The sequence below is a fragment of the Typopeltis vanoorti genome, chromosome 5 (genome assembly GCF_054136105.1).
Source record: "Typopeltis vanoorti isolate ZY-2024b chromosome 5, IOZ_Tvanoo_1.0, whole genome shotgun sequence".
Lineage (NCBI taxonomy): Eukaryota > Metazoa > Arthropoda > Arachnida > Uropygi > Thelyphonidae > Typopeltis > Typopeltis vanoorti.
The window spans coordinates 123,345,609-123,359,879 of NC_143553.1; the positions used below are offsets into that span (position 1 = coordinate 123,345,609).

Sequence of the window (14,271 nt, forward strand, 5' to 3'; positions counted from 1 at the left end):
CACGTTCGATCTCGTAGTCTTCTGCCATCCGCAACCCAAACTCATCCGTTGGACCGAAGCCTGGTTCATCACTCCAGTGAAAGCATATCCATTGCTCCAGCCCAATGTCAGAGAGCTTTATACCACCCGACGTTTGTCGTTGCCCTTGCTAATATTAGGCTCGTGCGCAGCTGCACGGCCATAGTAACCCATGTTCTTCATCTCTGAATGGATACTTCCGGTACTGGCTTTACTTGCAGAGACATTTTAGTACTCCGTAGAGAATCTTTCAACCGAATGTAGGCGATTCTTAGTTATTATAATATATTTTATAAAGTGCCACGCTCTGGTCAGCAATTAGCAGTCTCGCTCTATGATTTTAAGTGTCCTACCAGGTCCCGATTGTGCACTTGTTGCTCCCAGGCGTCCACTTCATATGAACACCACATCACTTACAGTTGTTGGGGAAGCTGCAATGGATGGAATTGCAAAGGTGAAATCCCATGAGAGATCGTGTAAGATCTATCTTCCACGCAAAAGATCGTGTGCTTCCTTCTTTTTGTACCTAAAGTATACGAGCCATGGCTGTCGTGTACATCGTCATATCCACTACAACGAATGGGGGAGGGTCCGAATAATTTTGATAAGATAGTGTACTTTGAATGCTGAAGAATAGACATCAGATGAGTATACGATTCAGCATGAGTTCATGGACATAAGCTTTAAGCACATTGAGGGATATCACTGTATAGTCAGACGAATACAAAATGGATCCCAGAGTGGCGCGATGGACAAAGCAGAGAACGGACACTTCAGCATGAAGTCATGGACAATTTATTTCTCTCGGAGACATGTTAATAACACCAATTTCCACCCTTATATAAAGTTCTCACGAGTTTAGATTTTTAGAATGAAGTTAAATAAAATCCAATAAGGTGTGTTTTATCTATCCTAGAAAAAATATCGAATATTGAAGTTTAATAAATATAATAAAAATATTTCACTGTTCATAATAGTCAAAATTTTAGTATTATTATTCCTGACACCTCCAAGGAGTCCGAAGACTCATCGCAGGAGGACACCTACAACTGTCTCAACCACTACACCGAACCTCTGCTTACTACGAATCAACGCCATCTACCGCCCACCTCCACCACAACTGGTATTCCATGTCTGTAAACTGTTCTGAAGGGCCGATTTGTCTGTATGCGGGATGAAAAACCCGAGTTTCTGGGAGAAAAAACCCTGCTACCTTCGTCTGCGATCTGCTAACTCACCTTCGATTGAAAATCGTCCATATAAAGATTCCTCCCGTCGCGACGAGAATCGAACTTAGGCCCATTTTAATCGAAGGGCGCAATGTACCGTCGTTCTTCCAATTGCGCTACGGAGTATATATTTTTGATTGAAAATTTAAAATATATCAGAGATAGATGTTTAAATGAAAAAAAAAACAAAATATGTTATGCTATTTCGATAATCGATTCTCCAACGAAATGACTTGTTATTCAACTCGAAATATGCATTAAAATTAGCAAATGTTCATCGTTCGTCTTAAAGGTGGGAATACTCTGACTACGAAAATGTAAGAATTATTGTCTGTAACTGACGCTTCAAAGCATTTAAGTATCGGCAGACAAAAAAGAACACCTTCAAAATATAAAAAATAACATAAAAATTAGAAGCCAACAGAAGAAGAAGATAGTTCAACATTGTCAATACGATTGACTTAAGCACACATCTGTCAAGTACGAGACCACATTTTAAGTACACTCATTCCTAAAATCATCCGTTTATGCTGTAGAACGAAAATATAGTCAAACTTTTCATTACTTACGACCTGCTGAATTTTTTTCCATTAAAATTAATACTTTCAGTAATATATATTTTGGGAGTTCATGTCCTTTTTTAATTTAAGATTCAACTTAATCCCTGATGATACAACAACAAAAATACAAAGTCGTTATAAGGACTGGCTTAAAGGGGCGAAGCAAGAATGCTTTTCATCTTCCCCGTTATCTGTAGAGGACAGTGTAGGGATAAGGTGTTATTGAGCAATTAAAGCTCTGATCATGACAGGAGGGTAACAGCAATAGCCGAGCCTCAGTTAGAACTTCATTAGCTACAGCATTGCCATCCATTACCCTCCAAAGGTATTGAATTGACAGTCCTTCAAAAATACAAAGTTTAAGGGATATTCTTTATTATAAGAATATTATGAGATATTTCATAAGGTGTAGTTATTAACTTTACAATAATTACGAGAAGACTATTACATTTTAAATAATTTTCGTTAAAATATTATAAAAGAATAATTGTTTCAAAATTAAGTATAAGCATTCAAAATTTAAACAATTTAACAATAGAAAGAAAGAAAAAAAATAAGAAAGACCTTAACAGCCTGGAAGTTTCTATTCTTCCCAGAAATAGATTCTTATTTGTATTGTTATTTTAGTTAACAATAAAATAATTTGCATTGTTAAATTAAAATATTGGTAATCGTGTGTCTTTTTATTTTTTTTTTAATCCATTAAAATCGCTGTCATAGGCCTCGTGCACAACTCCATCACTTCATTCTTTGTCTCACTAGCTATACCATTACATAATTCATCAACTCCTCTCTCAGACCCATCATCGACTCACGTAGTTGATAACCGTTTGCTATGTATAGACCCTTACTGCTATAACTTCCAACAATCTGACGAATATCCTCATAAGCTATTTTTAAACTCTCTCTCTATTTCCATTCCTTGCTTTCTTTCCACTTAATTTCGCCATCTCATTATATATTTCATAATTTTATACATATGTAAATTTAATAAATACAGAAATATATAAAATATTTAAATACGAATTAATTTATGTAGAAAGTAAATAAATAAAATTGCTTTATTAGGGTGATTAATCATATCTATATTGCCTGCTAATGTCAATAAATTGCGTGTGTTCTTTTTTTTTCTTTTTTTTTTCTGGGGGTGATGCTTGTCTTGTAGGATCGAAAACCTGAGTTTCCCTTAGGGTGGGATGATCTGCTGCTTTCCTATGAGATTGCCTAACTCATATCACAATAAAAAGCCCTAATAAAGATTCTTTGCGTCCAAAGAACTCACTCATAATTTAAGACAAAATGATTCCAATCATTTTGTATTAAATGCAATGCGAAATAATGTAACAAATGAAAGTGCTTCAAAAGGCTTTCCGTTCAATAACAACTTCTTACTATTGTCACTGATCATTTCCATGTTGATTTTGTAACATCTGTATGAAATCATCTGTACGTCGATTCACATGAGCCTCACTTTCACCAACAGCCTCATCGCTTATCTAATAAGGAGGACATTAGAGGATACATACTTCCATAGAACAGACTTGTGACGATAACATTAAACTTACAAAAGGGAGCTCACTCCTTTCAACGAATTACTATCACTTATTTCGGTCTGTTAAGCCTAAACTTGGTTCACTAAATTATCCTGCGAGTTAACACTCATGGTGTGTGATCGTTTTTCCCCTTAATATTTTTTGTTACTGAAAAAAGGAATAAATATAATATATATGAACGTATATAAAGGAATAAATTATAATATATATGAACGTATTGCAAAACATTTCACCGTAAGAATGACAGACTTCAAGGTACAGCTGTCTTAACAAGTGTATCCTCCTCAACCAGTCTGAATGATGTTTGATTAGAACACCAATATTTGGAAAGAATGCATTTCGAAATCCAACACCGTTTCTACCATATGGAAGAAAGAATAACCTAAGGCTACAAGATATGTTATTTTTAATACAGATCGATTACTGTATTAATAATTCGTTTTATTTATATGGTACTCTTTTAGGAAAGATAAAAAAATGAATGCAAAGTAAATGTTTAATAAATGCTTGTACCTCAAATTTTTTATCAAACAAAGTTAAGGGAGTCGTTTGATAAGTTTTGGTTTTTTTCTTATCGCATAAATTCTACGATAACAAGCAAAATGACTCTCTAGATCTCGTCAAAAACAAGCATTCTTCGATTAACATCTGGATCCATATCCATTACTTGCTGCTTAAGCGATTCTAAACTGCGAAATATTCCATCAAGTTCTTTGATTGTTATCTCCTTTTGAACCTCATCTTCACATTCCATTTGTTCGTTATCTTCATATGAGTGTTGTTGTTCAATTTCAAGAAGATAGTTGTCGCTGAAATCTTTTCAATTTGAATCCAAGAAGTCTTTAATATCTTTTGCCTCAACATCATCCAAACCAAGGTCTTCACCAATTGCAACGATTTCTTCAAACCACGTTGTTTACAGGATTTTGAAAACCACCTAAATCATTAGCGCATTCTTGCAACATGTTTTTCCAAACAGCTCTCATGCAGCTAGAAGACACTTGTTCCCACGAGTCATGAATTAATGTTAAAATTTTTCCAAAATTCTTGGAGCGTAATTACATTTTCTCCCGTTGTTGTTTCTACCCTTTGAGAATGTCTTTTTTAAGAAAATAGGCTTTGAAACTTACAATGGCGCCCATGTCCATGGATTGTAGTAGTGATGTCGTATTTGGTAAAAAAAATAAAATTTTCACATTCTCACACAGATCATTAAGAGAATTTGGATGAAATTATTTTTTGAATGAAAAAAAATTACGAAGGACGTAATTTGTAAATAAAGCAGAACAATTGAAGTTTGTAATACACCCAATCTTAATGACGTCTTCATGTTCACGACTTTTTTTTCTCTCGGCCAGGCACTCCTCGAGGCTTGCATGTTTTTGCGTGGTAAATTTAAAGGCGCGATAATTAATACTCTTGTCGCGTATATAAAGGGATTGTCGCAATTAATTTCGCTGCGCTAATCAAATCCCGTGTTAAGCAAAACCGCGTTAAGCAAGGGATACCTGTATCTTCACTAATACTACATTTATTACAATGTTTTACAGCATCACCAGAATATTATTACCCAAAACATTATAAAGGTTTTTGTTTATCTGAACAGTATATATATATATATATATATATATATATATATATATATATATATATATATATATATATATATATATATATATATATATATATATATATATATATGTATATGTACATATATATACATATATGTATATACAGGGTGTTCGGGATAAATTTGACAGTTTCGTAAGGAAAAAGAAAATCTTCTTTGTATCTATTAAATTTAATGAATTGACAAAAACACATTACAGGCAGAGTTAATTACAATACTATCAACAAGATTTACTCAAAATAACCACCATTAGCATCGATCACAGCTTCAATTCTGCTTCGGAACCTCGAACAAGCTGATGCTACAGTCTCCCTGGGAAGGGCCGCAAAAACTGTTTTAATTTTATCCATTAACTGGGCTTTTGTATTACTGGAAGTGCGATTGGTGTCTTTTTCAACTGCGCCCCATACAAAATAATCCATGGGGTTAAGGTCTGGGGAGTTTGGAGGCCAAACATTTGGACTGGTGAAGTCGTAGAAATTTTCAGACAACCATTTTTGACTTTTCCCAGAGGTGTGGCAAGGGGCCGAATCCTGCTGCCATACATACGGCCTACCATTGGCTACCCTTGTTATCCAGGGCTTGACTACAGTTAGCAACTCCACGAACAAAGCCCGAATTCCAATGCCAGGGTTCTTCAACACCTGTTCCTGCAGATTTGCGAGGAATTCTGCTGTACGAACGCAATCAGATCGTCTGCTAGGGATCTTTCTTCTTGCTACATCCTCGTAGTCACCATTGCAAGTCTCTAGTTCATGCCTGATTGTTTTTACTGTATTCAGGGAGCATTGGGCAGCAGTCGTAATATCCTTATTTTGATGGCGGGCACGAATCATCATGATACAAGTTATTCTCTTCCATGATTCAGGTGGGTTCCAGCTATCCATCCTTTCTGACATCTTGTATATGAATGAAGAAGGGTCCAAACTTTTAAATGAAGAGAAGTGTGTGTTAATACATGTAACTTACGGAAAAATATAATTAATTATAAATATGTCAAATTTATCCCGAACACCCTGTATATGTATGTATGTATATATATGTACATATATATACATATATGTATATATATATGTATATATATATATATATATATATATATATATATATGTATATATATATGTATATATATATATAATACATACATTTTTTTTTAATTGAGAAACGAAAGAAGAATGATGACAAGCCTGAATAAGAAAATGTTGAAAGCTTGAGTAAGATAACGAATGGTTTTTTTTATTATTTTAGATTCTTTTATATAAAAAAAATTATGGTGTATTAAAAAATTCTAAACGTTTGATGGATAGCAAAAATTTTTAATAAGTAACTTAAATAGTATATTATAATTACAAAATAGTATATTTGTGCGTTTATAGATAATTTAAAAATTTATCTAATTAATAATTAACGCTCAATTTTTTGATGAGGCTCTGACTGAGAAAGTAATAACTTTTCAGATGATATATTTGCGTTATGTACGTCATATACGGAACACATTTCAAATGGGCTCTACAGTACACTTAAAAAGCAGAAATATATATCGAGACGATAAGTCGGATATATTTATTGTGTTTTGAGTCTTTTTTTAACTTGTGAAAAATACACTGGTGTTCCGTGTACGGAACAATCGAACATACATCACGAAGGGAGTGTTAAAATATGCGAAAAATTCATTTTTATGGAAGACAATGCCACACCACATCGTACACGAGCAGTAGAGATACTTCTGGAGACTGAGGATATTAATCGAACTGAGTGGCCAGCACGCTCTCCAGATCTCGACATAGATCATGTTGAGACACAACATGATCATGTTTGGGACACAACAGTGAAACGCATTGCTGCTCAAAATTTCCCTCCAGAAAACAACCCAGGCTTTATCCCTACCCTGAAGGAGGAGTGGGCCACTTTGCCTCAAGATCTTCCGAATCGCTTGGTGCTAAGCATGGTACGACGTCGTGAGAGCTGCAGCGCAGTTCGGGGGTAGACATATTCCATACTGAAATGTCTCTCCACATAGTTTTCTGCAGACACTGTCATTAATTCCTTAGGAAATTTGTAACTTTTGCCAAAAATGTATTGCAATTTAATTTGTACGAAATTTATAATACATTTTTGTGTAATATAATTTATTAGCATGTTGGCAATAAATGTATGTCCACATTTGGCTGTAGTCATGAAAGGTTTTTCATATACAGGTAAAAATGTAGTCCATCCTTAGATTTTGGGCATCAGTGTATATTTTGTTTTATGGTGTCAAACATGTAAAAGAGGCTCAATGAAGGCATCGGAATCCAGGAGTGATGATTTAATGATTTATATCTGAAGAATACGTTGTGATATAAATCATTAAATAAGTACCATACAAGTATCTCAATAGCTGAATATCACACTGAAATACGCGTGAGATAAAAAGCACATCACGTTACTCTGAAGCAAGTACTTTTTGAAATGAAACATTCACGAACCCTAAACCGGAGTTTTTAGACACATCTTAGAAAACCGATCCAGATTCGTCCATCATTCTTCAAAATTAGTATACTGTCTTCCTTTTAGCAACATCTGATTCTACTTATTCCATTCTACTTAGATTTATCTCCTTTATTTGCTGTTCTACACCAGTCTTTGTCCCGACTTATCCGATGCTGTCTCTAAATTTCTTGGTTTTGTGCAATAATTCTTGTTTCTTCTGTTTCTATTCTATTTTATAATAAAATAGAATACAATCAAATTCACCTTACTTCATTTTTTTTTCATGCTGGTTCATTCTGTTCTCACTTTAACTTGTAACCCTCACTTTAACCTCCATCCCCTTTATTACAGGTTTTCTTCTAACGTTATCTCTTCAGCTCTGGCTTCATCCACACTGAGATCTTTTTCTTTCTTGGATATTTGATTTTTTTCCTTCTTAAAACCCTTTCTCCTAAGTGTTTCAAAGTATCGTCCTAGTCCAATCAGTTTTAAAAATAATATTTTTTTTTTGATTTTCAACAGAGGTTTCTACTTCATCTCCAAATTCTCTTGTAGTTCTGATCTTTCTTCTACCCTAACTTCTTGCATTAGATCCACATAGGAAACACAACCATCTCTACACTTTTCCATCAGTAGCGGGCAGACTAGTAAAATATGCTTCGGGCCGTCACATTTCCGGGTAGTCTTGCAACATCCGGAAGGAGCGTATTTTACCCGTTGACAGGTTCAACATTTTCTCCTCAGACATCGCTCTATCAGATGACTTATTGTTACACCTTTTAAACGCATTTTCTTCTTACGTATGTAATCTATAATAGCAGTCGATTCACCTATTTTTACCACGTGTGGAATTAGCATCATCACTTTAATTTTTATTCTAAGTCGATTTTCGGTCTCCACTGGCTTTTTTCTAACCAGGTTCAGTTAATTTTCTTTATATTTTTCTAACTCCTCTATAATCCAAATGTTTTGTTTTGTCGGACGCTCTCTCGTCACGATGGTTTTAACACTCTTTATGATTGCAGATAGATATTTCCAATATAAATCCTAAAATCAAACCGTTTAGGCTAACAGTTTGCTTTTTAGGGACTTGAACAAAAGGTGTTTATCTCTCGTTCTTCTTTAAAAATGTTTGTAAGCTATATCGGTTTTAATTTCTACTTTACACTCTAGTGGCCTGCCCCAGTGTCAGATGACTGTTAAACGTAGACGGCAAGTTAAGCCTACTCATCTACTGGCAAGCTAACTGACCTTGCCTTTCCTGACAAGATTGCGATAAAGGCGGGAGCAGCCATCTTCTTTCTTGTTTCCTATGCCTTATAGGAATCGCGAAGAAGGGACAACCAGTGCAGAATGAATGTTGAAACATGAACGTTTATATTCACGTTCGTTTACCGGTAGATTTCCATGTGCAGTTCACCGAGCTTCATACTAAAAACATATCTCCCTACTCAAATAAATTTTAGCGAACATATAAGAACTAGTAACCAGCTAATGCGAATGTGGATGTACGTATGCGTAATTGGACTTCAAACCGCTCTAATCCTAGGATAGTTGAATCCACATATATTTACTTTTATAGCAATGTAGCTGTAACATTTTTGCAGCTCATTCTTGAAGTTCATTTTAAAATATTTAATATAACGTTCAATACATTTATTACATATTACAATATAATATGGAAAATTTAAATATATATATTTATGTATTTAAATGGATTTATTTTAAATCTGGATATAAATATCAGTATATACTGTATTTATTTTTAGACTACGATATAAGTGTAGAATTAAAATATAGGAAAAATAATATGTAATATGTTTAAATAATCTAGAGAATATTTTAAAGTTTGAAATACAGTTATTAAGTAAATATAATTATTTCTAGAATAAATAACAATTCAATTAGATAAACAGTATCATAATAGTAATGCTGTCAAATATATTTCAAAGTTTACATATGATCTTTTGATTGATGCCGAAAGATAATACAGTTTTTAAAATGTTTAACGTTTTAATAAAAGAATATTTTTTATATAGAAATTCAATTTGAAGTTCGGGAATGAGTCCTTATAGTCCTTATAAGGACTGGCTTAAAGGGGTGAAGCAAGAATGCTTTTCATCTTCCCCGTTATCTGTATAGGACGGTGTAAGGTGTTATTGCGCTATTAAAGCTCTGATCATGACAGGAGGGTAACAGCAATAGTCGAGCCTCAGTTAGAACTTCATTGGCTACAGCATTGCCATTCATTACTCTCCAAGGGTAATCTTCCGAAATGATTCTTATAAATGAAATATAAATGAGATTTCTATATGAATTAATAAATGGTGTAATATTATCATTTTCGCTTTCTCGAGTTATTTTTTTAAATTTTCCATTATATTTTATTTTATATCTATTATATATAATCTTTTAAAACGTGAAAAAACGTAAATCAGATATTTGTTTAAAAACTTAGCTAAAGACTTTGAAATAGAGGTATATGATTAAGCTTTATTTGTGACTTTTTTTATTCTTAATAAAAGAAGCAAGTTTGAATCAAGATAGAAAGAATACCGTTTCTATGATTTCCATACTTATTATTGCTAGCATTACTATCGATTTAATCAGGTTTAGCAAGAATAAAAAAAACATTTCGTAAACAAAGCGCTTAAGAACATTTCACTTTAAGATTTCCCTGATATATAATCAGCTTATTTTAAAATCTCTCATGGTTTTGCGCAGACATGCGCCGTGTCTCTCGCTCACGTAAGATATATTTCTTCAGTGAATAATTCGTGTGGAAGTCTTTTTTTTTCGAACAAGCACTTAATGGATACTTTCGTAGGAAGTATTTCTACTTCAGTCTTTTTTAATGCTTTTAAATGGCAGATTAATCACAATCTAAAAGGCGATAAGCAAGCGAAGTTATCAATTGAAGGAAAAAATAATAAGAAAAGTGAATGGAAGTGTCGGTATTCAACTTATTTAAATGATTCTCAAGTCTGATTTTATGCCCATTCATTAAGTTTTGAATAGAGTGTAGGAAGGCAAATAGTCTCTTTTTTTATTACTGTTTCCAGTGAAAGCTTTTTGCTGAGACGTTTTTTCAATAAATATTTGGAGCGATATGGCAGTTAAGCTGTGTTTGTTCAAATAGTTTTCATGTGGTTTTTTTGGGTCGATTTGACTAAAAGGATTATTTGGATGCCTCATAAGTTAAGGAGGGTCATAAGGCTTCGCAGAGCGGATTGAAACCACAACGCTCGTTATAGGAACTGCAACTCAAACTCTCTAATTCGGTTATATTCTGTTTATGGCTTCGAAAATGGATAGAAGAACGATCCCAAACACTTTTCTCTTTATCGGTAGGAATGCCGGTTTTAAAAAGATACTATTGCGAATATGCGCTGAAAAAAGAGGTGGAATGTGTGCGAGTCAGATCTTAACTGGAGCAAATAAATACCTGAATGGATGTGCTTCAAAGGCTGGAGGAACTATAAAACGGGTTACAGTCTAAAATGCGCTTTTAACATATAAAGAATTTAACAGAAACCCAAATGGCGAGCTTGGAACACAAGTGAACTTGAAGGATTAAAATTCGACAAGTTGCGTAAATTTTTCTTAGTTAAATATTCCAGTCAATTTCTTTATTTTCGTGTATTTTATCAAGAAAAGTATCCAGTTCTATTTTACAAATAGTTTTCAATCTGTCACTTCATTCTCAAGTATTGGAGACACTCCCGATATTTTTGCACAAAGACAAGAGACAACAAAAATACCGAACAGGAAAAATAAATAAATTCTATAAGCATTTATTCAAAAAATACGCTTATATAATTATCACCACGATAAGATGAGCTGATCAAAATACACATATTTGTATTTGGTATGACTTGAGATAAGGAGTTTGAAACTTCTTGATAGACAAGTGGATTGCGAGAGATTAGAATAGAAACTCATCGCATGTTAGTAGGCAAGAGTTTAATTAATACTGAAAACCTTGTTATAGAGAGCATACATGAAACATTTTCAATCTACTTTAGTCTCAGAAGTAAGTAGAGTAGCCACTCACAGAGGACTTTGAATGATCCGAAATGGCCGTTGGACAGATCTTTCAACCTTTATATGCGACATACAAATTATTTACATGCAGTTGGAAACGTACTTCTCCTTATAAAGGTTTTTGCATATTAGACAATCCAGTCTAAGATGCAAAAACCTTTATTCAAACTGAGGTCTTTCCAACGAAAGGCAAGTGAACACGATGTCCTTGCTTGCGAAAGCAGTAACGAGATTCACCGGGTAATGAAATTCTAGCACCTAAAAATTGCTGTAAACATCCATCCCATAGTTGAATTTCCCAAACCTGAGATGCTATTTATTTAGTCAATCATGACCGGCGATAAATAGCATAGAAACTGGTTATGAAATTTTTGAAACTACGCTAGATGTGATAAAAATGCAAAATTGAATTGATCTGTGATTTCCTTAATTTATGATGAAAATAGAAAGCACATACAGTATATAAATTATAGAACTATATTCTGATTATAATTTATTCTCTCTCCTGCTCCCGGATCTTATAAATCTCTTGTTTAAAATAGCATTTTTTCAACTCCATAATACAAAACAGTTTATTATAATATTCTCACAAGCTTGGTATGCCATCCGCATACATGCTAAGTATTATTGAAATAAATTAAAGCGTATTAGTTATGAATTGGTAATAATGCTAATGTACTTATAGGAAACAAACCTGTTTTCGTAACAATGTAGAATGTAAATAACTAGTAGTTTTGTTGCACAATGTTACATAATTAAATACGCAGCTTGCTGAATCTGTGAGATGGATGGTGTTCGCCTCTCATATAAAGAGAATATCCCTCTGGGAAAGCAAGATGAATTATCCCCGAGTACAAGAAAGAAACATTTCAACTAATTCGAATGGAAAGATCGTGTTTTATATCACTTAGAAAATCGTTAAGATTCGGAGAACGACTTACTTGAACTTCCTCCTGATGATTTGCCTTTGCCTTTTCCATCACCCCTCGATACTCCAGCGGGTCTCGATTGTATTGTTCCCTGCATACCGACACTTTGGAGGGAAAAAAGCTCTGTCTAACTGCAAGAGAATTCTGAGCAATGACTACTGGGACACACAGCCAGCCAACGACTGACTCCCAACTTGGACCAGAGCCTAGAACTGATGCAGGGAAATGAAAGGGGGGGGGGCTATTTTAAGGATTTCCTCGACACTGATGAAACCCGGAGATGACGTTTTATGCAAGAGATACTCTTAAGGGCTCCAAATGTTCCCATTTATCTGTATTTTGTTTTTCCTTTTCATCTGTGCTAAGCTAGAAAGCCAAATGTCTGTCGCCTTCGGAGCACACTTGCAACATCTTTTCGCTTGACATCGCTATGATGAGGAAAAAAAACTCCAAAGGAGAACACTACTTAGGATTGAGGGGTGTTTAAAGCGGCTGCCTGCTCGCTATGAGGGGAAAAACATTGGTAGATGATAACTGACATCCGGATACGATGGTTGCTGCGACTGTCAAGTGAACGATGACGTCATTGTTTATTTGTACGTTCAGGTATCCTTAGAAACAACCATTGGGATGGCCGACTTTTGTACGACTTCCCACCGCATGCATGTTTTCAGATAGCTTGGCAAAGGGCCAGTCTGCCATCTCTAACGACAGCTGTCTCAGATTGTCTTAACTAACTAATAGCTGTTTTCTTACAGTGCAATGGACTTGCGATGCAAAACTAGCAGAGTGCCATTAGCAGCTCATTTCTCTAGACACAGCATCTTGCTGTGGGGAAGAAATTGTTCAAAAATTTCTTAATGAAGCGTGACGAAAGCATTATTTGGCTGGATTCTAATGACTTACAAGAAACAATAAATGAAATGAAATAAATCACGTAATAAAATGAAAGAAAATAGGAAATAGAAAGAATTAGAATCCAAAGTTAGAATAAAGTCCGAAAATGTAGAGAAATAAAAGAAAAATGAGACCGTGAAAGTTAGATAGATAGTGAGGGAGTGGGTATGAACGAATATTGAATTATTTCTAGTTCATACTAATATGAACTAGAAATCATCTATGAAGAAAACTGTCAGCAGTTAGGGAGAGCAAATAACGTATTTATAACGATGCAAATCCATAACAACATTCATCCAAGTGTACCATCAACAGAGTATAGCATATATTCTCTTCAAACTACTAATATGAGCAAAGTATTGAATAACGAAGTGTACCTTCAACAAATTGCACCATCAGAACAAAGTACAACAACACCATCGGATCAAAGTGCAACAAAGCTTAATCTAGAACCATGTTTGCAAGGCTGTCCTCAAGCGAACAACCATATGCAAAATGCAGATATGTATTTTGTATATGGACTAGTTTCTTCTGTTGTTCCCTACGGATGTCGTCGTAATATTTAGAACTGTGCTTTTTGCTATCATTTTGCTTCATTATCACGTTTTTTTTTTGTTTGTTTGTTGTTGTTGCTGCTGCTGTAACACAATCCAGAATTCTTCCTGATGACAATGCCTACTTCCTCTTTCTCATCTAACATATCACGAAAGGAAGATTGTGGTTAGGTTGAATTGATGCCTTTTTTCCCATAAATGAGAAAAAATACATCTCATCAACTTCACTACAACCAAAACATAGGTCTGCTTTGTGTTTGTTCAAAGGGTACATTTACATCTATGTGTACATTTAATAATAGATCCTCTAGCAGAATCAAATATCTCATCTGGAATTAATATTTATCTACACTCGCTGTCATCATATACTTGCTGGGTAGTATCC

The 14,271-nt window shown here is 34.3% G+C and overlaps 1 protein-coding gene across 2 annotated transcripts in view; it reads right to left on the reverse strand.

Annotated features, from left to right (window-relative positions):
* Positions 1-14,271, reverse strand: part of LOC150106776 (Kv channel-interacting protein 4-like) — a 258,123-nt gene that overhangs the window by 100,920 nt on the left and 142,932 nt on the right. Inside the window, exon 1 of one of the 2 annotated variants that reach the window (XM_090392696.1) lies at positions 12,448-12,633. The exons of the other annotated variant lie outside the window; for it this stretch is intronic. Coding sequence (XP_090248822.1) covers positions 12,448-12,532 — 85 coding nt within the window. The 5' untranslated portion in view covers positions 12,533-12,633. Of the gene's footprint in view, positions 1-12,447; positions 12,634-14,271 lie in introns of those variants that run through there. 2 annotated transcript variants of the gene reach the window in all.